At 40.0% G+C, this 26,827-nt stretch overlaps 1 protein-coding gene across 1 annotated transcript; it reads left to right on the top strand.

Annotated features, from left to right (window-relative positions):
- Positions 1-532: 532 nt before the first annotated feature.
- On the top strand, positions 533-26,827 carry ankrd50 (ankyrin repeat domain 50). Its single transcript, XM_039654998.2, has 5 exons — positions 533-700; positions 2,247-2,956; positions 10,307-10,527; positions 20,460-23,986; positions 25,388-26,827. Exons 2-4 carry the CDS (start codon positions 2,505-2,507, stop codon positions 23,981-23,983), a joined length of 4,197 nt encoding a protein of 1,398 aa, XP_039510932.2. The 5' UTR covers positions 533-700; positions 2,247-2,504; the 3' UTR covers positions 23,984-23,986; positions 25,388-26,827.

Consider the following 26,827-nt stretch of genomic DNA (forward strand, 5'->3'; position numbering starts at 1 on the left):
TCTCTTGTTTTTTTGTTTAGTAAATAATATGAATAAAAATGTACAGGCTAAATAACAATTTTTCAATGAAAATATTTTATCTTTGTAAGTTTATGTACTTTATTGTATAGGCTATGTATTGGTAAAGGTTCATTAGTATATTAGTTAGCTTGAACTAAAATATACTGCATGTATACAGCATTTATTAATCTATGTTAATGTTAACTTCAAAATTTACAAAAACTTTATTAAAATCTTGTTAAAAGTAGTTAATGCACCTATAACTAACATGAACAAACAATGAACAGCTGTATTTTTTATTTACTAATGTTAAGAAAGATGAATATAGTAACAAATGTATTGCTCATAGTTTAAGTTACTTAATACATAACCAATGTTAACTAATTAACCTTAATGTAAAGTGTTACCAATTTATTATACCTGTTTATAAATATATTTGTGTTTGTATTGACGTCCGGCTGCGTGTGTTTAACAGAACTACATTTCCCATCACCCTTTGCGCATGCATCACGACCAATGGGCGGAGTCTCGGGTTCGCGAGTGTCGGTTTGCGGGAGGAGCTCAACAGAACAAACCGACACACAACCCGAGTGGAAAATGTGAACGGAAGACTCGGGATTGGAAATAACGACATAAACCCGGTATAAGAGTGTTCATATGTGGATGCGATATGATATCTGAGAGGACCTGCGCGCTAAAGGTGAGATATGTATTAGATATTTATCCGAAGTTCCACTCAGAGTCACTGCGTCTACACTGAACGCGAGCGACGCGATAAACTAGAACGCTCCCATCATGATCAACGCGACGCTTGCCGTGCCGACAGGAGCGTTCTGTTGTTTGATGCGTTGTTAGTCAACGGGCAGTTTCAGTCAGGATAGCCGTTAAAATAACCGACACTGTTCAAACGAATGTTTTTAAATAAGAAAATCAATGTCTAATGGAGAGAGACTGGGACGCGTGTAATGTGTGTGTGTGTGTGTGTGTGTGTGTGTGTTCAGAGTCTTTGTCACCCGGGACAGGCGGAGCTCGGGTTTGGTGTATGTGACCCGTTACTGTAGATAGCTGGCTTCTGTCCGGTTCTGAACGGGTTTGTGTTGATTGATGGGCGTTTAAAGATCCGTTTGAAGAATCGCAGCGCTCAGATTCGCTTTGGCTCTGACAGCCATTTACTATGGTGACCAAAGTTTCCGTTAAAAACAATAGCGACTACAGTATAATTATTCTACCACAGTAAAACCCTGGCCATTTACAGAGATTAGAGGGTTACTTTAAAACGTATTCCACATTATAGGATAGCTATTACTTCCTAAAATAGTATTTTGTAACGTAATTTAAACAAAACAATATTAAAGTAACGTTAATGTAATCGGATTACTTTTGGATTCCGTAAAGGTCACGTGTGTAAATAAAGAATAGCTGTCTTCAAAATGAAGGTTGTCCCATGTTATTTATTTTAGCATGGTGGTTTAGGTTTTGTTGGTTTTATTATTGGAAGACAGTCTTGATTTGTTTTCTATTAAAAGACACTGGCTGTGTGTCAAACCTAGTCAGCATTTTTGGGACATCAATCATATTATCTTTGTGAATTGATGACATTTTTGTGGCATCTTATCAAATGTACTTGCTATATTTAATCCAAGTCATCCTTAATATTACTAAAATGCATTTGATTCACGAGTTTGATCCCTCACTGTTTGAGTTGGCTCAATATTTGCATGTTTCAGTGGTTCGTTGCTCTTTTGCATGTTGGCCAGTATCCTATGATGCTTCTCTGAGTCTTTGCATTGGTGTTTTTGCCATATACCTTAACCAAGCTTTCTTCCTAATCTAGTTGTCTAAAAACCCCGACATTGTATATTTATGAATATTGTCGCGCCGTTCACTCTTTTGTGTTGCTTTGGATAAAAGTGTGTGCTAAATCAAGGTTGTAAAGTCAGTGGTTGCTGGAAAAACGTGCATGGGTTTTATTCATGATATATTGGTTGATAAAAAGTGAAGTATGATTGTGGACTGATAAAGTTGGGCTGGAGAAAGTTAAGTTCATTAAAGTCCCCCTGTGGTGAAAATCAAGCTTTTAATGTTATTATTAAAATGTATACATGTTTATAAGTTCACGTATTCTCTTGGGATTCAAACCCATGGCTTTGCTAGCTCCATGTTTGAGCTGATTGGTCACTAAAAAAACATGTTCAGAAAGTAAACCAAATACATGTTGGCTTTAGTGTTGACTGTGTCTGTTTCAGGGTGTTTCCTCAACGCTATGATGGACTGTCATAGACAGGTTTGATGGAGACTTCACTCTTTAGGGTCTGAACCGCCCGCAACATTCAACCCCGTCATCTTCACGGTCCAGTTCTGCATTCGTCAAGGGGGGGGAGCGGTCACTCAAACTCATCATCATGATGACGGACGGGTGTCTACGCAGACGCCCTCGCAGGGTTTGAGAACATGCCCAGAACAATCTGAACGACCAGTCCATCTCGACCCGCCGGACTCGGATCATGGCCCAGACCAGCCTGTTGCAGGGCAAGCGCTTCTACTGCCGCGAGTGGGTCTTCCACAAGATCCAGCACTGCCTTCAGGAGAAAACCCAAAACCTCAGCGCCCCGGGGTCCTCAGAACCGCTGGAGCCCGTCAGCGGGCCGGGGAAGAGCGGGTCGTGGGGGGTTCTGCTGCTCGGCGGACCCGGGAGCGGGAAGACGGCTCTGTGTACGGAGTTACTGTGGCCCGTTTCTGTTCACCGCGGGCTTCACCAGCACTGTCTGGGCTTCCACTTCTGCCGGCCCGAGGACTCGGACACGCTGTGTGTGAGCGGGTTCGTTCGCGGACTGGTGGCGCAGATACGCCGATCCGGACTCGTCCCGGATTACGAGGAGAAAGTGAGGGAACCGGCGGTCCAGAGCGCACTGCAACCGGGAGAATGCGAGAGGAACCCAGCCGAGACGTTCAAGAGGTGAGGAACACGTTCATTTTTTTTTGCCTTTGGCTTGCTTAGTTGGGGACATTTCATTCAATATTCAACAATATTATTGATCATTATATGAGAACTGAACTGAGCTGGATGATGGGGCTGGGTAATAAATATCGATTTCTCGATATCAATCGATTCTCATTTTTACGAACTGATATCGATTCTTGAATCGATTAGTCATCCTGTTTCATTTGAATGAATGGATCATTGTATCGCGGCTGCGCGCATCCAAAAAATCGCAATAATCTTTGTCCTTTGTTACTATTGATATGAAACAAAGTCTCAATTTTCAAATTACGTCCATTTTCTTTAGAAATTCAAAAACATAAATAGTGTTTTGGCCAAGCGGCAACCTCCCCGTCTCTCTCTTGAAGCCAATACGGAAGTGAATTAAACTGCAATTTATCGAGTGGCCGCTTGAGGCAGGCTGCAGAAGCGAGTCAAATCTGTATCTCCCCCATGTTAAAATGCCCAACTTTACAGCAGAAAAAAACATGTTTACAGCCTGGAGCAAAAAGTGGCTTTGGTCTATTGAGCTCATTTTTCCCTTCATGACAACTGTGAGGGGGGTGAATTTTTTTACAACTCATCTGTTTAAATTATATTTAAGCCTTAAAGTTCTGCATAATTAAGGGCGTGGCCACTTGAGTGACAGGTGGATTCATGCTGCCGCTTTCACTGCTAATCGTTAGTCTGCTGTCTGTTAGCGTCACCCTCAGCTGTGTTTCTGCTTTTCCGGGATTATTTCATACAATTTAATACATGTATTATACCTTCGCCCGTGCACGCCGTTGGATTCCGTCGTGTTGAGCATGGAGAGAACAACCAGCGCCGTGTTTCCAGCTGTTTCCCTCTCATGCACTAATGGATGTCTGATGATTTCAGCGCGTTCTCTCCGTCCATGCAATAGATGCACACCCTTGAATGAGCGCGGATTTCTAGTTCATTTACTTGAAGTTCTGAGGTAATATTTGGTTTGACCCATCTGAGAGGCGGCCAAAATCGGATTGTAAAATGGACTGAATTAAAGCTCTTTACGAACTTGACGTGAGATGCCGACTGACATGTGTGCTTGCCTTGAATCACTGTCGCATGCACAAGCTTAGAGCAATATTGTAAGTAACTTATACATTTTAACTAGCAGAATAATAATGCATCACAATGCACATAGTTGACTGCTTGTATGTTGTGAGAAATGTGTGATCTGTGTTAATGTACTTGTATATGCTCTTAACTAATTGCCCCTTGTGAGATTAATAAAGTTGATAAAAAAAAGTCAAGTAGTCTCACTTTTAGTTACATCTTAACTATTATAATATTTCGAAGGGCAAAACATGAACTTTAACCATTGGCTTTACTTTTTCAATCAGCTGTCAATTCAGCGGAAGTAGCATAGCATTAGCACCTCAGCTCCACCCGCGTCCCGCCTCTTTGCCCATTTTAATTTATCCGGTAGTGACGAGAGGTGACGCACTGCCAAGATGGCGACGGTCGGCCCCGCCCACTTTAGGCCTCAAAATCGCTCTTCAGAAACCTATGGGTGACGTCACGGACACTACGTCCATATTTTTTACAGTCTATGGTTTTGGCGCTGTGGCGTGAGATCGCTCTGGAGAAGCAGCAGCGCTGATCTCTCTTCCGGCTTAATAATACCAGTCACAGCGCCAAATAAACATGAATGAACATCTGAAAGTGTGTTAAAGATACAGTACAACTTAGTGATGCACCGATGTGAAAATTTGTGGCCGATACCGATAACCGATATTAACATTGCTGTTATGGCCGATACCGATATTTACCGATGTCGATATCCCTGTATAGAAAACACATAGCGAGGATTAGGGCTGCACGATATTGGTAAAAAATGACATTGTGATATTTTATTTTTCTGCGATATATATTGTGATATAAAACAATTTCACCAGATTACTTAAATTGCTCTATTTGGAAAGAATGAATCATTCTAGAATGACTGGGGTAGTTTTGTCATGGAGTATATCCACAGAAACTAATATTAATAGAATGTTAACAAAATTTGTTAACATTCTTAATCTATTAACCTTACACTTTACAAGAAGGTTCCATTTATTAAAGTGTTCATTTAATGTACACTTTAATAAATGGAACCTTATTGTAAAGTGTTTCCGATTTATGTATCTTGAGCTCAGTGTTGGACAGATCAGTTGTTTTAACCATTCATTAAAGTGAATCGGTTCAAAGGAGTCATTAGTTCGCGAAACGGACGTGTCATTAACGGAACCACGGCACACGTTGTGTGATTATCCAGGCAGTTTAGAACATCGCACGAGATTTGTCTCGACTTATTTTTACAGTCTATGGTCTCGACAGTCGACACAGAAAACATTTCATCAACACGATAGATTTTTTTTTTTTGGTTTATTGAAAGTGTGGTTTCACAATTCACAACCAGTAGTTCAGAAGTAGTTCAGTAGTTCACCTTTTACCATCGTGTATTCTCAAAGATATTCAGTCAACTCAATTCATAAACATGCGTGAGGGGGAAAGAGAGCAAGACATTTTGAAGACGGCGCGCGTGACCGGTGCTTTCACTCTTGTTCCCTCAGTTAAACAAGCGAAAGACATTTTGAAGACGGCGCGCTTGACCGGTGCTTTCACTCTCTCTTGTTCCCTCCGTTAAACAAGCAAAAGACATTTTGAAGACGGCGCGCGTGACCGGTGCTTTCACTCTCTCTTGTTCCCTGAGTTAAACAAGCGAAAGACATTTTGAAGGCGGCGCGCGTGACCGGTGCTTTAATTGACTCTCGTTCCCTCAGTTAAACAAGCGCAGCAGTCACTCATCTACATCACTTACCGGTCAAATATGGCTTTGGCGGGACAAAAATACGCATTAGGAAGGCTGGCAGAAAACAGCTCACCAGTTCCAGTCGTGCGCTTGATGTTTAAACGCACTTGCGCTTTTAATACGCGTGCAAAAACAAACATCCCCGCCCCCACGCAAGTCAAATACACAGGGAATGATCATCGGCCTGTTCACATCGGCCCTATTTTGACATCGGAACGATACCGATGTGTAAAAAATTGACCAAATCGGCCGATATTATATCGGCGGCCGATATATCGTGCATCACTAGTACAACTTATCCAAATCCGGATCATGTCACATTGATTCGCTCAATCAGCGTTTCAACCGTGGAAAGACGTCAGTTAAACAGCTTGTAATCAATGTATCGTCATATTTACCTCAGAAAACCCACATAAACTCGTTAGTCAGCTAGAAATAAATAACTCTAGAGAGGAGCATTTTGCTAAATATATACACCATATTACATATGCATTATAATCTTAATGTTCTTCAATATTTATTGCATGTTTGAATAAATCTGGCAAGTTTTTATGACAGCCACCATTTAAATGTTTATATTTCATATAATCGTCTTATTATAAAAATAAATAAATGTGTAATTTAAGTGTTTGTATAGCTACAAAACAGTTCATTATTACCTTCATATTAGGCTAAGCCTATAGGCTACAACTAGACTCCCATAGTTTACAGCATTAGTTAAGAGATTTAATTTCCTTGAGAAAATTTGCCATTTATTGTAACTGATATCCAAAATAATCGATATTGAATCGAATCGGAATCGAATCTAATTGCAAGCTTGTGAATCGAAATCGAATCGAATTGTGAAATTTGTGTCAATACCCAGCCCTACTGGATGATGACGTCACGGTTTTCTCCAGAGCGGCTATATACTGTATATATATATATATATATATATATATATAATACTGAATGTACTTAAGCTGGACTGAGAGGATATTTTCTTCTAGAATATCAAGCATTATTAAAGACAAGTAAACACACTGAACAAAGATACGACTGAAATAGACTGTGAGTGTGTGTGTGTGTGAACTCTAGTCTTTGGTCACGTGTGTGTTGATGTGAAGGTCTCGGCTGTACTCTGTGAACTCTACAGTTGAGCGAGAGCGAGAGCAGAGAGAGATATGATTGATTGATCAGCTTCTGTGTTTAACAGCTCAAGTCGAGTCTGATTTATGATTTATTCAGTATCAGTTTATTACGATCAGTAAAACCTTTGGGGTCAGGATGTTTGTGAAAGAGTCTCCTGCTCAGCAGGGCTGCGTGTATTTGATCAAAAATACAGTAAAATTGTGAAATATTTTTACAGTTTAAAATAACAATAATACAGTAAAGTGTAATTTATTCCTGTGATTAAAGCTGAATTTATCATCATTACTCCAGTCTTCAGTGTCACATGATCCTCCAGAAATCAAGGATCTGATGAGCAACAAACATTTATGATTATTATCAGTGTTGATGAATAGAAAGTTCAAAAGAACAGCAGTTATTTGAAGTATAATCTAACATTATAAATGTCACTTTTGATCAATTTAATGCGTCCTTGCTGAATAAAAGTATTAATTTCTGACTCCAGATGTTTGAATGGGAGTGTATATAGCGATGAGGACTGACGGGTCTGTGATGGTGATGGTAAATAAGTGCTGGAACTGCCTTCATGACTGAAGCGCTTCAGCACACACACGTGCAACTAAAGTGTGTGAGAGTGTGTTGTTGTGCAGAGTCTCGAGCCGTTTCATCCGCTTTATTCTGGTGTTTTCATCAGTGAAATGCTGCAACTAGGGGTGTGTGTGTGTCGGTTCACAAAACTCACGGTTCGATACGATACAGCGGTGACACGGTTCGGTATGTTTTTAAAACTAACATCATCTTTTTTAATTTGAGCAATGACACTCACACACACACACACAGGCTCAGTTCTGAATCAGATTGGTCTGTTTTGGGCCGAAAGCTGATTCGGATTCGGATTGTGTTGGTTTACTCCAGGACTGTGTGTGTGTGTGTGTGTGTGTGTTGAGGGCTTGAGCTAATGAAGGATGATCGTGTGGATCTCGTTCTCTGAGAGATGATTCAGCAGTTTTACTCGATGCTTCAGACACCGTTTAAACACACACACACACACACTCTCCTCTGAACAGGTGCTGATGTCAGTGCTGGCTCAGTGCCTTCGGGAACAGTCCTGTAATTGATTATGATGCATGAACATTCAACATTGCGATGTTGGTTTGCTAGTTTGTCTTTGATTTAATCAGTGTCTTTATGCAGCCATTGGTTTCTGATTCTTTGTGTTTTTGCTAGGGTTGGGTATCGTTTGAATTTGAACGATTCTGATTCCGATTCCGATTCCTTGTTTCGATTCCGGTTCCTAACGATTCTCGATTCCGATTCTTCTAAGAGGCAGGGTCAAAAAAGTTTAGCTAACCTTGCTAACCAACGGCCTTTCTGAAGGAAATACTCCTTCTGTCACAAATACTCCTTTTGTCACAAATTTTGCATTTTGCCGAGATTTCGTTATTTTTAGAAAAGCGAAGCCACACTTTGGACCGCCGACGCAAGCTACTCATGTTCGACTCGCGTGGTTATGCCAACACTTCCGGTAGACGCTTCTTCGTTGGTGTTGTTCAGCGGTTTCTTCTTCCGCTCGGCGGACTGTGAATATCGAAACTAGGAATTGAAGTTTTAACTTTTGAACGATTCCGGGAAAAACGAAAAGTTAGTCTCGGTTCCAATCGATACTCGATTCTCGATACCCAACCCTAGTTTTTGCACACATTTGCACATGCCAGCGATCTTTCTCTGGACTGTATCTGATGTCAAGTCAGTTTTATTTGCATAGTGCATTTCACAATACAGAGCGTTTCAAAGCAGAAAGTCTTAATATCTAATGCCTTAGTCACATTTAGCAAATCAAAGTGCAATAATAATATAGGCTTCTTACATCTTTTGGGACTAAATAAGCAATCTAGCAGTTGAGAATTGCTATATTATTTGACTTTATATGTGCAGGGAAAGTTAAATATGATTATTTAGTTATTATCTTGTATTGTGTTCATATTGAGGATTATAAGGTTTTGTTTTGGTATAATGATAAGTCTAATTACTATTTGGTGATGATGTATGTCACTGATGCAACGACACCTGACAATCTGCTGTAGTGCATTCTGGGAGATTTAAGACCACGCTCCACAAACACACTCTGTTAGTGTGTGTGACGTGGGCTGAGATCAATCATATTCAGACTTGTCTCGAGCGTTCGGTCAGATATTAGAATAATAGCTGTGATGATGATTATGATGAGATCAGACACGCATTTAAAGCTGACCAAAACTCGAGTCCTTTTAACTGGACTGTGTGATAACGACAGAAACGGACTGGAACTGAGTGGACCGACTGAAAGAGAGTAAACTATATTCTGAAACAGTCAAACTGCACAAATCATCCCGTTTATAATTAAATCCGATGCATTTCTACCCATTATTGTGTGCTTTCAGCCACCAGCTGTCAGAGTGTGATTGGTCGCAAGTTCAATTGGTCTTTGTTGGTAATGACGAGTTTCTTTTGGGAAATGCATATTCAAAGAACAATGTTATGCACTCACACACTCCTTATCTAGTGGCTTATGATGTCAGCGAGGCAGAAAACACAGAATCCAATCAAAATGAGGGATTGTGCTGATTGAACGTCACAGAATTAGGCAGATTTTGCATAAATCAAGCGTAGGGCTGCACAGCTAATCAAATGCCGACATGTCTGCGAATATTACAGTGCAAAAAGACTCGTCCGTGCCTCTATATGAGCACATTCATCTTCAGCGTTTCATCTGAGGACGCTATCGGCAGATACACACACAATCAAAGGTCTCACTGCAACCCGCCAAAATTAAAGTTCGGTTTAACTTGAAGAAATTATGACAGAAATGACATCATTATAGTAAAGCAGAAGTAACAAAGGATTTTTTTTTTAATTATTCATCCATGTTTTAATTTAAACTGTTAACTTTTGGAGTGCAACACACAAAAAAATATTGTTATATTTGACAGCATTTTAAAAGATTATGTAAATTGTTTTGTTTTCGATAATACTTTGTATTAAATTATTAAAAACTGAATTCTGAAAATGCGAAACAGATATTTTGAATTAATAAAACATTTCATAGGGTTAAAATTGAAATGTAAAGTGCTTTACAATTGAATAAAGTTTCATAAAAATGCAAAAGTTTTCTGACTTCAATTGATTGGATGTACTTTTTCTTTTATTAAAATTTGATTGAACCATTTAAATGGAATCCAGATGAATTAACATAGAATTGAGTTTTTCATAATTCCTTTTACTAAACCGCTTGAATGAATGACTTGCTGAGACTTTTAAACTCTTTTGTCTCTTTTGTGCATGTTTTATTCTTAGAAATGGTACTTGCATGTTTGATGAGCAATCGGATGACATCACCTGTGTGTGTGTGTGTGTGTCAGGTGTGTGCTGCTGCCGCTGCTGAGCTGCAAGGCTCCTCCGCAGGCTCTGCTGGTGCTGGTGGACTCGGTGGACGAGGGCTGTTTGACCCGAGACCGAGAGCAGAAGACACCGGAGAACATCGCTGATCTCCTGGCCGCTCACCACGAGCTCTTCCCGCCATGGCTCCTGCTAATCTGCTCCGCGCGCCGGCAGAACAAGCACATCACCAAACTCTTCACAGGTGACTTCAGCTGCTTGCTTCTATCAGTGGGCTTTCTTTAGGGACAATGCGCATCTGTTTAATCTGTATAAAGTAAACTAGTTAGTCTAAGGACTATGTGTCTTTTAGACATGGACATTTATGGATGTTGAGATTGCCAGATTTGTGTGTTGTGCATCAGAGAGTCGGTGAGAGGCTCATGCTGTGTTTCTAGGGCTGGGCATGGACGCAGTATGAACATACAAATGAACATTAATATTATCACACAAACATTTAAATTCGACATACAGCAGTTTTTATAATAATAACCCCCTGTAGTAAATTATTTTATCCCTTAAAACTCACCTTTGGTCACTAAAATCACATATTTAAACTTTTTTTCCCTTGAAATGTCTTAATGTAACTCAAAACCCTCGCCTCAATTAGTATGTGCGGTTCTATGAATATGCAAATGAGCCCCGCCTCCACTCACTCACTCAGAGATCCACTGGTTGACGATCACACGTTGATCTGATTGGTTACAAGGTCGTTTATGACGTCAGAAACACTGGCATTTTTGGTTTTTGGTTTTATTATTATTATTATTATAATATATATTTATTATCTAAATATAAATATTTAAAATTATGTAATATAGGGCTATATTTTCTGTCCAATTGTGTTTTTTCCCCTTCATTTTCTTGCCTTGTAGTTTTTTTTTTTAATTCAGATCCAGTAAAATGATTGCATTTAATTTAAAAGTCTAATAACAACACCATTAACAATTAATAAAAAAAAATAAAAAAACAATTATTTTTAAAAAGTTATTTTCAGTTTTGGTTTTCGGCCAACTGCATCCAGAATTTTAATTTCGGTGGATCCCTAAATACATTATTGTAAAGTGTTAATTTTAATAATAATAATAATGATGATAATAATATTTGTGCTGTAAAGGACAGTGCAGTTGTTGTGTGTTCAGACTGGATGAGTTTCTCAGCGCCTGCAGCAGGAAATCAGATCCAGATGTGTGAATATTTCTAATGAGCAGAAAGACTGTGTGTGTGTGTGTGTGTGTGTGTGTGTGTGTGTGTGTGTGAGGACAGATAAACGCTGCTGCTTGTTTTGGCCGTGTGGATTCTGTCTCAGCCGTCTGAAACTAAAACCCTCATTGACTGAGTCTTGTGACTTTCTAACTCTGACGTTTCTTCACTTTTTTTTTGTACATTTTTACACTTTTGTGGCATTTTATTCTTTTTTTAAGAAAGAGATTTATATATAAGTTTTTGTTTCCTGATATATTTTTTTACATTAGATTAATATTAAGTATTTTACCATAAAAATAAATATAGAATCAGTCATGGCTCTACGAAAACTGTGTACAGAGATCAAAATGAAGCACTAAAAGGTGAATTGACAATCGAGTTCACTTCATCTGCAGTGTGTGTGGACATTGAGATATTTAATTGTGGCATTGATGCATTAATGTGGCTTATTATTATATAATTATATGTTAATGTGCTCAGGTTTGTGTTGTCAGATTTTGTTTCAGCTCTTTATTTTTTGTTTTGAAAGTTAGAACATGTTGTCATATGCTACGCCTTCCTTTTGCAAACCGCAAACTATATAATTGCACAAGCAAGCACATATTAGTCTTGTGAGATTCAGTCAGTTCACGTTGCTTTGTGTTTGTGATGCTGAGATACTGTGACATCATTTGAGATTAATTATTTGAGGGAGTTACTTTTGTGAACAGAAGTGTGTGTTTGCGTGTCTTAGAACAGGAACAGGTGGCAGGTTTTCAGAATCCAGGTCAAACGGTAGTAAAAATACACCATCTGTGTGTGTGTGTGTGTGTGTGGCGGGACACAGTAAACATCCGTGACCAGTAAACCTGACCCCAGACCAGAAGATCAACGGAAAGCTGAAGTGGTTCATGTTCAGCATTAAAATCAGCCGCATTGAACCTCAGATTATAAACGCCAGCATACAGCAAACATTCACGCTCTTATTGTGCACATTATTCCATCATCTGTTAATATTAATATTAGCTCACTCTAAAAAATGCTGGGTTGTTTTAACCCAACTTTGGGTCAAATATGGACTAACCCAGCCGTTGGGTTAAATTTTTACATTACATTTTTAACCCAACATTTCGGGTTTGTCCATATTTGACCCAAAATTGGGTTAAAACAACCCAGCATTTTTTAGAGTGCTGGAAACATCACAGCACATCCAATCAGAACCACTTCCGGGATGAAATCGGCAGATATTACACCTAAAATTTCACTTTATTAGCATGACTGCGTCTGCGTGTCACACAATGTTGCAGAAGCATTTATAACATAAAATAATAAAACAAACAAACAAAACATATATACCGGTAGATCATGATTCATATCATAAGTAGCATGATAAATAAATAAAGTCCATCTTAATAAAGAGTTAATGAAGCGAGTCTCTGTGGAGTTAGCCATATAATCAGTGTGGTTGAGGCGCACACTTACTCATTAACACGTTTGACCGTTAGCAGTGTTTGGGTGTGAGGGGCCGACCTCTGCGACCTCTGTGCTGTTCCCATGGCGACGGGGCGCAGGGGTCAAAGGTTAATCTGTGGGAAATAGTGCAGAACCTTCAAATGAGTTGCCCTGCTGCCGGTTTAACGAGTTTGAAGTGCGATGTTGATCAATAATAATGTCTATTTTCTGTGGTTTTGTCGATTGCTGAGTGTGTTTTTGTGCTGGTTTGTGTGTGTTTTTGTCCTGAGGCGTTTCATATTCTGTGCACTGTGAATTATAATATTAATATACGTCCTGAGAAAGTCTTGTATGTTTGCGGGAATTTCCCACATTATAAGAGCAAATGAGTTGCACAAGAATTAATGCACTGAAAAGATATATATGTGCAATTGAGCTCATGCCTCATACTGACTGAAAGATCAGGAAGTGTGTGTGTGTGTGTGTGTCACTGTCTCTCCTGCAAACATCCCGTACCTTGAGCTGTCATCGTACTGAGGAGGATCCTGTCTCCTGATTGGCTGATCTCTGTTTTTCTGTTTTCAGCACTTTTAATAATTCTTTATCCTGGCTGAAACACTTTTGTTTCAATCTATGAGAATAATATCAGCCTTTGTTATTGTTTAGAGTGAAAGATATGAATATTCATAAAGTCGAGATTCCTGTTTATTTGATGGTGATTTCACGTTTCTTGTTTGTTTGAAGGCTAAATTATATAGTTTTTTAGGAGGAGGTGTCATGACTTGGCAAAATCATTTATTAGAAGTTTAGGTACACATATCCGTTTTTAAGGCTTTTACATTGATTGTTCATATCGATATCAGAATTATATCGTATCGACCGAATTAAGACATATATATTGTGATATAAATCTAGGTTGTGGATTCGATTCCCAGAGAAAACATGAACTGATCCAATGCTTGAATCTTAATGTAAAAAATTCAACTCAAGCTATAGACACTTTGCCTACTGTTGTACAATACTAAAGACATTGTTTTATCAATGATTTCTTCATTATTTTATAAAAATTAAAAACGTATTTGATTATATTTTTATAATAATTTGAAAGTGTCTACTTGATTGCTGACGATAGAGCTTTAAACAGTGAAATTGTGTAGATGTAATTAGTAAAGTTAAAGTGCCCCTAATAAAGCTGTTTATGAATGTAAAAGAGTTTTGTCTCCCAAAAGAAAGAATCGATTCTGAACTGAAATGAGTCGTCAGTAATGTAGGTTTGTACCTCATTAGCATAATGGCAGCCTGTGGTGTTGATTGGCTGAGCGGCGTCTCTTAGCCCCGCCCTCAAACACTGTAGTGTATCTGAGACTGGAAGAATTCGGCTCGTGTTGTTCGTGAGACTGATACGGTAAAACCCACGCCATCGTTACTGTTCCTATCACTGTGATCAAGATATGATAATGAGCGTCTGCTTTTTAACCAATCAGATCTCAGAGAGGCGGGGCTTAGAGAGACTGAGTGTTTCAGACACTGAGAGGAAAGAGCTGATTTTGACCTTGGATGAACGTGAGCCTGTCATAGGAGACGCCAAAACAACATTAGTAGCCTTTAAAATAGCATAAGGGCACTTTTATAAGTAAAATAATATATCTATGATATCATACTATCCAGTTCAACAATAGAGCAGCAGTCTTTCATCTCCATCTGCAGCCGAGAACATGTCCGTACATGATTTAATGTTTCTACATAATCATTTTCTCTCTCTCTCTCTCGTCTGCACTGTCCACTCGACACACACCTAACACACACTCACTGCTGAAACACTGCATTTGGATCAGAACACACACACACTTGATCTTTGAATTGCTCGTGTTCGGGAAGTTTGCTGATTCAAGTGTATTTTTAGGAAACTTTGCTCTTTTGGTAAGAGCTCAACTCGCATAATTACAAACGCGGAGCGCATGTGTGGGGCGATCGAGGGCGAGCGACGCTTCACCGCATGTACAGAGAGCGAGTTCAAACAGACGTAATCAAGACACACATGTGCGTGGGGTTCAGGGTTTAACATCTGACAGACTGGGAAGGCCAGATGATCTCAGAAACATCCTCTAACTGATGATCGATTTGATCATTGACGAATGATAATCTGATGCATGTTGACTATTCCTGTCTGCTGTACTTATTTAATGCAGTTTAATCATTATCTTTTCTCGGGACATCTATTATTATTGATGTAACTGCACTGACAGTTTCAAATTAGAACGACATTTTAACTCAGTTGAGCTGAATAATGACTCTAACTTTGCAATATTGTTATTGAACTAAATGTAATCAACATTGAGTTGAGCTGCATAATGACACTTGACTTCTGTAGAGCTGCTTTACAGCTAAATATTGAATTTCTTTCATAGTTGATGAGCTTTGTAATAGTGATGTTTCCCTAACAACGTCTTTACAGCATAATTTGAGACATTATTGAAACTCATATGAGTTTAAAGAGGTTTTTCTTTTTATCTCAATGCAGACAATGTGAACCCGTTGATCTCGTTTGACAGGGTTCATACAAGGTGCTTGAAGTACTTGATGTTTTGAAATGTAAGTCCTTGAAATGGCCATATTTATGGAAAGGTACTTGAAAATATTTCACAATAAATGTGAAATTAGTGTTTAATTTTATTGATAAAACAATCTTTTCACACAAAATCAAGCCGTCTGATCTTGATATTGTTCATATAAGTAATCAATGTATATGATACAACTTTCATTCTTCAGGTCAATCATATATTGATGGGAGGAAATAATCAGTTTGAATAAGGAAAGCGACATCTTTGTCATAGTATTCTTCCAATGGTTAAAGGAGTAGTTCACTTTTGAAAAAACTTTTGCTGATAATTTACTCTCCCCCATGTCATCCAAGATGTCCATGTCTGTCTTTCCTCAGTCGAAAAGAAATGAAGGTTTTTGATGAAAACATTCCAGGATTTTCTCCATATAATGGACTTCAATGGGAACCAAACGGTTCAAGGTCCAAAAGACAGTTAATAACAGTTTCAAAATGTAACTTTTCTAAGGACAAATGCTAGCCTTGCTCTATTCTGTGAGGCGCGTTTGTAACGTCACGTAATACGTAATTACGTTCAAAAGGTCACGGGCGACGTAGCCGGAAGTACAGAGTCAGTGTTTACAAGTTGAACGCATAGGTTGAACATGCAAACTAACTCAAACGCCGTTTACAAAAAAAGGAATTAAAAGGTAAAACAACGATGTCGGACGATTTTGATTCTGTACTTCCGGCTACGTCGCCCGTGACCTTTTGAACGTAATTACGTATTACGTGACGTTACAAACGCGCCTCACAGAATAGAGCAAGGCTAGCATTTGTCCTTAGAAAAGTTACATTTTTGGAATAAGTTTTGAAATAAGCGATCGTTTCGCATGATAAGACCCTTATTCATCGTCTGGTGTCGTTTAAAGACATTTGAACAGTTTGCACTGAAACTGTCTTTTGGATCTTGGACCGTTTGGTTCCCATTGAAGTCCATTATATAGAGAAAATCCTGGAATGTTTTCATCAAAAACCTTAATTTCTTTTCGACTGAGGAAAGACAGACATGGACATCTTGGATGACACGGGGGTGAGTAAATTATCAGCAAAAGTTTTTTCAAAAGAGAACTACTCCTTTAAAGTTTCCACAGTCATTGTTTGTGTTGCACTGTATTAATCTATCTATTAATCCAAAATTAGTGCTTGAAAGTAGTTTTACATGCAGTGTCTGTCCAAACCCTGATTTGATTTCCTCCGAGAGCTCGCGCTGTCTCTGTGTTATGTGCAGGTTCACACACCCAAGTGCCGCTCCTTATGCAAGCACACCTGTCTGTGGTTCTGTCGTATGATTGATGAATTCATTTATGCTTGAAGATCCAGTTTCCTCTCAAACCGCCTGCAGCATCTCCTGAGCCTCAGTGTGGATGTAACCGCAGCGTGTCTGTTCGTCAGCGGGCGTTGTAGAGTTTCTGACCCGCCGAAAACACATTGAACTCTGTGGAAATGGATAAATGCAGCTATAAAACTGAGAAGAGAGAAATCTCTCGCTGTGTTTGACTGGAAAACCTCCAGATACTCAAAGCACTTTTTTGTTTATTGATTGTAATGCATTTCTGTTCACTTTTACTACCGTACATTTGCTTGGATGTTTTCAAGTTCTTAATTAGGGGTGTGACGGTATATCATGTCACAATATGCTGCAATACTAAAATGTGATATGATTTGAGAATAGCGTATATATATATATATATATATATATATATATATTGTATATTTTTCACCCAAAATTAAGAAACTCAGAAGGTCGCACATTTTTAAAAACTATTAATATATATATATATATATAAACAACATTTTAAACTTTTATTTCATGTATGTAGTCAGAGTGTCTAACATAATTCTATATTTTTAGCAAGTTGAATCATTAATATTTCTATTCTTGTCACCATTGACCTGTCCATCAAGGAGAAGCCCGAATGCAGGCCTAGGCAAGGCAAGGCAAGTTTATTTATATAGCACATTTCATACACAATGGCAATTCAAAGTGCTTTACATAGAAGAAATTAAAAAAATCAAAAGAAATCAGAATAATTAAAACAGTTTAGAATAAAAAATAAGAAATAATAATAAATAAATAAATAAATAAATAAAAAGTAAAATAAATAAATAATAATAAAAAATAAAAAAATAAAATAAAAAATAAAGGCCTATTCAATCCAATCCTGATGTCATACCAAATTTTGCATTTCATTGTTCAGTACTTTTTGTGAACCGTTTACCATATAAATAGTAATTGTGGAAAACTTACTATTTTAATTAATTTTGTTCAAAGTATTGTGAGATTAGTGTATCGTGAGATCAGTATGGTGTATCAAACCGAATTGGGACATTTCCATTGTTGCACACCTTATACTTTACATACAAAGTTCAAAGTCACTAAACTAACGCATTATTACTTAGAAAAAAATCTATAGATTAAGATCGGATTCCCGCCCGTCAACAATAGTATAGTATTATTGATTGTATCATGTAATAATAAATAATAATAAGAATCTGACCGTCCGCCGCTCTCGTCGAAGTACATGTGTCCGGTGGGATGCTGAAAACATAAAGAAAGAGGTGTATAACACATTTCTAGGAGGCTAAATCTTGAATATGTTCTGAACTCTTGAATTGATTCCAGTATTTACTAGATAGACAGTAATTTGCTATCCGTTTTCTAAACCCTGTGAACTCTTTAACTGGTGGCAGTCTTCCAAACCCAACAACCTACTTAAATAGACGAGTTAGTCGCATGCAGGCCCGCTGGCCAAATAACATATTTGGGTCATCTATTCCACTGCCCCACTTTTAGTCCCCATAAAAGGCCCCTTCCTCTTCCAGCCTTTCTACTTCCTTCATCTGGAGTCACACAAGCTCAAGGCACGGAGGCAGCGGTGTGTTTATAATGGCAGGGTGAAGGTCTGGGTCAGTTAGTCCACTAATGGCGAAACAAACCTCAACCAAAGCAGGAACATGGGTTGTTGTAACCTGCATGCCTTTGACTTGCCTGGTTATTGTGAAAGGTAAACTGGATCTAAGTGTTTTGTAATAACTGGATATTAAAAGCCATAGGTATAAAGGAGAAGAAAGGATGGCGTGGAAGGCGGGACGATTGTCCACAGGTGTGCCTCTGTTGTCATTCATGCTCCGGTTTAAATTTCACACAGGTTTTATTTGGGAAACCTCAGCTGTTGACGGCAGCCTCGGGCCTTAAGCACCAACGACAAAGAAAATAACTCCTGAGCCCTTTCAGAAAGATGGACGTTATATAATCTCATTCAAAAGGGGTTTTGTGAACTTTTCAAACACTATGGGACTGGCCATGAAAGATGTAATCTGTGTTGCTGGTTTGAAACACTTTTGACTTGACTTGAAGTATATTGTATTTACTCCTTTCAGAGAGGAAGAAGGCCTTACCCTCTTTCCCATAGAAAATAGACTTGTATAGATTGCATTAGTGAGCAATTAAATTAGCCTTCATAGGAAAAATGTTTTGCCGCTCTCCCACCAGTAGGGCTACAGAAAGATGAAGACGTATGTGAACGACCTAGAGGGGTTCGTGTTTTTTCCTGTTCCTTTGACCTCTTGAGTCCATGGGAACTGTAAATAAAAACTTTGCATAAAATTCTTGATCCGTTGTTGCCGACCCAGATAAAACTATGGAATTTGCACTTATCTGAAGCAGAATGCCTAAGCTGTTGACATCTGGTGTTGGCATAAGTGCTTGTTTGTAAAACTCTTGGTTCTGCCTTGTTTTATTGTGCGAAATCTCTTTACAGTTTACGTGCAACTCTTGAGAACGCCTCAAACTGTGTTGAGTTGCAGATGTGACCTAGTTCTGCCACAGGAATCATTACACTTGTTTTATATTCTAGAGAAAACAAAGCAAATTCCACTCACCTTTTCTGCAGGAAAAGTGCCTTTATCTTGTCACTACTGGACTTTAGTTTTGAATATTTTGCAAGATTGTGTGTGTGTTTGTGTGTGTGTGTGTGTGTGTGTATAAAAAGGAAGTTTGCATTCCTCTTGTTGTATCTGCAAGATGTTTACCATTTAAAAAATGCATTTTGTTTTATATTTAGTATTGGCCCGATGACACTATTTGTCACAGATATTTATATATATTCCACAAGGAAATATAATAGCTGAATTGACAAACATCACAATGACTGTTTGTGCTTTGTCATAGTTGTTAGTCCCTGCTTTGTCCTGAGTAGTGAAGCTGCCCACAATCCTTTAAAAAAATCCTCATGCATGTTCTTTGGTTTTCTACATATTTGAGCATTTCACATTGAGGACAAATGAGGGACACAAACAAACTTTTTTACAATTGGTGCAAACATTTATTGATGCTCAAGAAGACACACTAGGAACCAAGCAAATGGAAACTTTTGTAAACAAATTTGAATCACTTAAAATTTGTATTGTCTTATGGGAACTATTCATATAGGTATCTTTGTTCTGAAGGTCTTTTATCTCGTTTATATCTATAAACTCTGCAACTTAGGAGCCAAAAGGGGTGATCAATACATTCAAGGATTTTATTGTCTTTCCAAAATCATGGTACATGATCTTGAACGAAATTAGTTCTGCAGTCCGGTTAAAAACATCTCAAGTAAATAACAGATCAGCAACTAAATAAATAAATACAAACTTGAAAAATGACCAGCATAGCAATAAAAGTGTAACATATCTAAAGACAAAAAGTTAAACCTAATATGAAAAGTCAGTGACCCAGTTTTCTAAAATTCCGCTATTACTTTAGTAATAGTCCTCAGGCTGATACTCAAAGCAATCTACAGCTATACGCTCACCGAGTCATTTATGTGTAAACCTCACCGTGATCAAATGTGACAACCAGCAATGCACAGAGTTGAAGCCAAACTAATCGCCCTTTGTCTCTGTCCTCTCCGTAGGATTCCGAAAGATCAGCCTAGATGACCTACGGAAGGCCTACATCGTAAAAGATGTGCAGCAATACATCCTCCACCGGCTCGACCAGGAGGAGGCGCTACGCCAGCACCTCACCAAGGAGACGGCAGAGATGCTGAACCAGCTCCACATCAAGAGCAGCGGCTGCTTCCTGTACCTTGAGCGCGTTCTTGACGGAGTGGTTGAGAACTTCATCATGCTGCGGGAAATTCGAGACATCCCGGGAACGCTGAATGGACTTTACCTTTGGCTCTGCCAGAGGCTGTTTGTCAGAAAGCAGTTTGCTAAAGTTCAGGCCATCTTGAACGTTATTCTGGCTGCTTGCAGGCCGCTGACTGTCAGGGAGCTCTATCATGCAGTCTGGACTAAAAACATGAGTTTGACGATGGAGGACTTTCAGAAGAAGATGGACATTCTCTCCAAGCTGCTTATTAATGGGCTTGGCAGTACTAAAATCTTGTTTCATTACAGCTTTGCGGAATGGCTCCTGGATGTTAAGCACTGCACACAAAAATACCTTTGCAATGCAGCCGAAGGACACCGAATGATGGCAATGAGTTACACGTGCAGAGCAAAGCAGCTTAAACCTCTTGAGGTGCAGGAGTTTGCCTACCACCTGATCAACTCCAACCTGCAGATCGAGCCCTTTAATCTCGCCCTTTGGATGGTGTGGAACGGCACCCCTGCTAAAGACTCCCTGTCCACTTCTATCCCTAAAGAACAGGAGGTGCTTCAGCTACTTGTCAAAGCCGGGGCTCACGTTAGCAACGAAGATGACCATGCTTCATGCATTGTCCAACAGGCCTTGGAACGTGAAGACTCCATTCGAACTTTACTAGACAACGGCGCTTCCGTCAATCAAACCGACTCCAATGGGAGAACTCTTTTAGCCAATGCTGCGTACAGCGGGAATCTGGATGTTGTGAACCTTCTTATCTCTAGGCGAGCCAACATGGAGTTGGTAGACAGCCATGGACAGACTGCACTTACTCTGGCTGCGAGACAGGGCCACACCAAGGTGGTCAACTGTCTCATCGGGTGTGACGCTAACATCAATCACACGGATCACGATGGCTGGACCGCTCTTAGGTCTGCAGCGTGGGGAGGGCACTCCGAAGTTGTGTCCGCTCTCCTGTATGCCGGCGCTAAAGTGGACTGCGCAGACGCCGACAGCAGAACTGCCCTGAGAGCCGCCGCCTGGGGAGGTCATGAAGATATAGTCCTCAACCTTCTTCAGCATGGAGCCGAAGTCAACAAGGCGGATAATGAAGGACGAACAGCGCTGATCGCTGCCGCCTACATGGGCCACAGGGAAATTGTTGAGCATTTGTTGGATCATGGGGCTGAGGTGAACCACGAAGATGTGGATGGGAGGACTGCGCTCTCGGTCGCGGCTCTTTGCGTGCCGGCAAGTAAGGGCCACGGCGCGGTCGTGAGCCTCCTGATCGACCGAGGAGCCGAGGTGGATCACTGCGATAAAGACTGCATGACTCCACTTCTAGTGGCTGCCTACGAAGGCCATGTGGATGTGGTCGATCTGCTTCTAGAAGGAGGAGCGGATGTCGATCACACGGATAACAACGGGAGAACACCTTTGCTCGCTGCGGCGTCGATGGGACACGCTTCTGTCGTCAATACTCTGCTTTTTTGGGGTGCCGCAGTGGACAGTATCGACAGCGAAGGCAGGACTGTGCTTAGCATAGCATCTGCACAGGGGAACGTAGAGGTTGTTCGAACTCTGCTGGACAGAGGACTTGATGAAAACCACAGAGATGACGCAGGCTGGACGCCTTTACACATGGCTTCTTTTGAGGGACACAGACAAGTGTGCGATGCTCTCATCGAACAAGGTGCCCGCTGCATAGAGATTGACAACGACGGACGTATCCCTTTGATTCTGTCCTCTCAAGAGGGTCATTATGATTGTGTACATATCTTGGTGGAGAACAAGTCGTGTATCGACCAGAGAGGGTATGATGGGAGAAATGCTCTCCGAGTTGCAGCACTAGAGGGGCACAGAGACATCGTGGAGTTGTTGCTGAGCCACGGGGCGGACATCGACTTTAAGGATGCGGACGGTCGCCCAACTCTTTACATCCTTGCACTTGAGAATCAGCTTGCGATGGCGGAGTACTTCCTCGAAAATGGCGCCAATGTTGAGGCCAGCGATATGGAAGGGAGAACGGCTTTGCATGTGTCGTGTTGGCAAGGCCACGTAGAGATGGTGAGGTTGCTCATCAACTACCACGCAGACGTAAACTCATGTGATAACGAGAAGCGATCTGCTCTCCAGTCGGCAGCTTGGCAGGGTCACATAAAGATCGTTCAGATCTTGATTGAAAACGGCACTGTTGTAGACCACACATGCAACCAGGGTGCGACAGCTCTGGGAATCGCCGCTCAGGAGGGGCACATCGACGCGGTTCAGATTCTTCTAGAACATGGTGCGGATCCTAATCACGCTGATCAGTTTGGACGCACTGCCATGAGAGTGGCAGCCAAAGGTGGTCACAGCGCCATAATCAAACTCTTGGATAAATATGGTGCCTCAAGTCTCAATGGCTGTAACCCATCTCCGGTCCACACTATGGAGCAACAAATCCCAGTTTCGGTTGCGGGGAAAGTTCAGTCCCTCACTATTAAGTCTAGCAGCTCTGGAAGCACGGGAGCCGGTGATGTTCATGCCGGGCGAGGACAATCCAATGGACCCGTTCATGCTTTCAGCTCACCGTCAGAGTCTCCAGACTCAACAGTGGACCGGCAGAAGTCCTCCCTCTCCAATAACTCGCTCAAAAGTTCAAAGAACTCTTCGCTGAGGACCACCTCGTCCACTGCGACCGCCCAAACCGTTCCCATTGACAGCGTCCATGCCCTTTCTTTCATCGAGCAGATCCAGCAGCATTCACTGCCTCGCAGTCGTAGTCGACAATCCATCGTTTCGCCCTCCTCAACTACGAGGTCCGTCGGCACTCAACCTGGCTCTCCAACCAGCGAGTTCGACTGGAGCCAAGTGAAGCCAGGCCTCAAGTCCACCAAAGCGTCCAAGAACGGCCAAAACTGCTCGAACAAGGGAACGTCAAGCGAAAGGAAGAAAAGCAAGAATAGTTCTTATTCGCAAGGTCAGGTTCTTGAGTATGAGCTGACTCAGTTTGATAAAAGCCTTGCAGTGTCCAGCATTGCAGTTAAAGATCCTCAGTGTAAGATTATAGTGGGCAGATCCAACGCCGTAGAGTCGGTCCAAACACAAGAGCAGTTTTACATTCAGACCCAGAGCTGTGCCGAGAAGAAGAGGAACGGCATTATGACCAACCCCAAATACCACCTACAGGGAAACCAAGTTTTTCTTGGGAGAGTTTCAGTCCCCAGGACCGTTCCCAGCAGGGGCCACCAGGACCTACTGGACAATTACCCAATAGGGGAGACGGAATTAAGCCTGAAACAAGCCTTACAGCTCCAGATTGAAGGATCGGACCCTGGGATTAACTGCAAAAAAGAGACGCCGCTATAAATGGTGAGTACATGACGTTTGGAAATTGAGTCAATAGAGAGCCTAAGTCCCTCCCCTTCCGGTCGACCACCATGGGACCTTATTTTGGAAAAATATTGAATGGTAGTCAATGGTGAGAGACACCAAATATTTTGATCTCGTTTGAATTGTGCCCTGAATTACACATATGATGTTTGTCAATTTAAAAGATACATTTTAAAGTAAAGAAAGTCGCAGTTTGATGTAAAACCGTTGAGGTATAAGACTGTGAAAATACGTAAATACAAAGACTACAACAGGCTAACGTCTGTCATTGTTTCTATAATCTTACGTTATAATCGTAACGTTACGCCGTCATACCTGAGTGTTTTGTACCAGACTGCACACACACGAGCAGTGGATCTCACTCGTTGTTTCGCTTCTGGGAGATGTAGTTCACAGAGCGATTTTCACATAAAACTAAATGTTACTCTTCTGTTTTATGACAAACTGCGACGTTTTTGACTTTTAGAATTATCTTTTAAATTGACAAACATCATATGTGTAATTGAGGGCACAGTTCAGACGGAATAAAAAGATAAGTTGTCTCTCGCCATATTTTTTCCGAAATAAGGTCCCATGAGCCGGAAGCGGAGCGGCGGGACTTAGGCTCTCTATTGGCCATTTTGTATCTTAAAGCACATTTGTAACTCACATTCACAGTATTATTAAATTGTCACGTAGATGTACAGTGTATTATTACATAAAGCTGTAATTCTGTAGTTTTTATAGCATTGTGGTGTTTATAAATGATGTAGTGTAAAGCTTTTCTCTCTGTAAACATCATATGGCCTCTAAGATAACCATAGTAAAATTATTCATTTATGCATGTTAGTGGTTCTCAAACTATGGTTTGTGTACTGCATGTCAAATTACCTTTATGATTGATATGATTTATGATCGAAGGTATCACTCTTAGAAAAAAGGCTTCTATATATGTATGTAGCATAACTCCGAAGGACATTTTATGCTAAAAAAAGGTTCAATAATGACAAGAAAGAACACTTTTGGCACAAAGGTTCTTTAAAGGCTATTATTCATTCATATGTTACATTATTCTTCAACATTTTGTAGTTGTAATTAAATTATTGTTTATTAAACTGTTGTAGTAACTTAATATCACATTTTAATCATGCAGATTTTTGGAGATAATGTGATATTTATTAATTACATTTTAACCACCATATCTTTAATTTTGTGATCATGCATTGCATTTTAGGGGTTCCAAATATGTAGCGCTTTAGAACCTTTTAAAGGGTTCCATATAGAACCTTTTCTTCTAAGAGTGAACTTGGCCTGAAAAGTTTGAGAACCACTCATATATTTATTGTAAGCTTGACAATAACGTCTCAAATGCTGACCCGGGTGGTTTTAATGCTTTTTCAGATGTCTTAATCGCTATTCGCCATTCAGAAAGAGACTGTGCCAAAGTGAACGCTTTCATCTGCAAACGAACTGAAACCATTTCTCGCATTTCAACGTCTCAAGAAGAAAGGAAAATTAAAGAACTAAAGAGGGGACTGTAACCCAACGGTGATGCAAATTAGTCCTCGTGCCTGTCGTGATTGCTCCAGCCTTCTTGTGGTGACCATGATGCACACAGACGCTTTTAATTTAATGCATTAATATTTAATAGGCAGTGGATGCACTTTCTTCCGTTGTTTTCCTTTTTTTTTTTTTTTTTTTTTAAATCTAAATTGTATTTTAAGTTTTTTTTGCCTTTGTTTTAACAGAGTTTACTTTAAAAGAAGAAATGTAAATTGTTCTGTTTGTTTTGTCTTGACCTGTATAAGTGCAACTGACAGCAATGTGCCGCCGGAGTACGTTGTTTCCAAACTCATATTCACAGTCTCTTAAAGTTCACTCATACAATTATGAAACCAGTCTTAGTTTACTCTTCGCACATATTTATTTTGGAGAAAAAGCCTCTTCCATGTGTGCTGTATTGCTATTACCATGGTGCTATGTTTTGGCGTCGCCTGCTTTAATTATTTTGTATTATTTTCTCACAGGCCTGAACCACAAACGTCTTATTCCGTCATTTTAATTGGTATTGCTATATTATATTTGTAGCATTATTGATGCCCTTAAGGAAGAGTAACTCTGGCTTTACCATGCTTCATTATTTAGTCCCTGTGGGACCTGTCTTTGTTTGTTTGTTTGTTTTTTCTCTATTTGCATAATTGCATATTTAAACAGCTGACGTGTATCGTTAACTACAGAGTTTGGTGCTAAATGCGGCGTTCTCAGCGACTGAAGAAAATGCAACGAGGGTAGTGTCGTTTGTGCGCAGGTGATGTCAGGGACTTCTGATTATAAGGTCAGTGAAAGGTCATTGTGCTTTGTACTCATGCCAAGCAGCGAACCGCAGTAATATTGTGATTTCAGGAAGGGGTTTTTGAAATGTATACTCCTCAAGCCAAAGTTAAAACCCAGTAAGGACACAAAAAGGTCTGTATGGGGGAGGGAGGATGGGGTGGGCGTGGACTGGGTTTCAGACATCTGTTTGCTATGAGAAAGGCCATATTGGGTACAACTTGCATCAGAAAGCTTGTCCTCTGAAGAATTACTAAGCCTGGGACAAGGACGCTTTTTAGATGAAGATGAGCCCTGGACAGTATTCAGAAATCTCAAGCCATCTGTTTTCCTCCTTTTGTCCAGCTGTTTTGGTTCTCTGAGCTTAAAGAGAAGTTTGATTGTAAATAGCTGACCGTGTACATCGGAAATGTTCACATTTTGAAATTTAATTTCCTGTATTATATTGAGCTGAATTTTCTGACATATTAAAGTGCTTAATAAACATATCTGCTTTTCTGCCAAAGCAAA

This window comes from Pimephales promelas, chromosome 9 (genome assembly GCF_988280905.1).
Source record: "Pimephales promelas chromosome 9, fPimPro1.hap1.1, whole genome shotgun sequence".
Taxonomy (NCBI): domain Eukaryota; kingdom Metazoa; phylum Chordata; class Actinopteri; order Cypriniformes; family Leuciscidae; genus Pimephales; species Pimephales promelas.

Excerpts from the sequence above, each read along its gene's own strand:
- ankrd50 (XM_039654998.2), top strand. The coding sequence starts at position 2,505 with ATGGCCCAGACCAGCCTGTTGCAGGGCAAGCGCTTCTACTGCCGCGAG. Across the intron at positions 2,957-10,306 it reads CCAGCCGAGACGTTCAAGAG|GTGTGTGCTGCTGCCGCTGC; the intron begins GTGAGGAACACG and ends TGTGTGTGTCAG. Across the intron at positions 10,528-20,459 it reads CATCACCAAACTCTTCACAG|GATTCCGAAAGATCAGCCTA; the intron begins GTGACTTCAGCT and ends TCCTCTCCGTAG.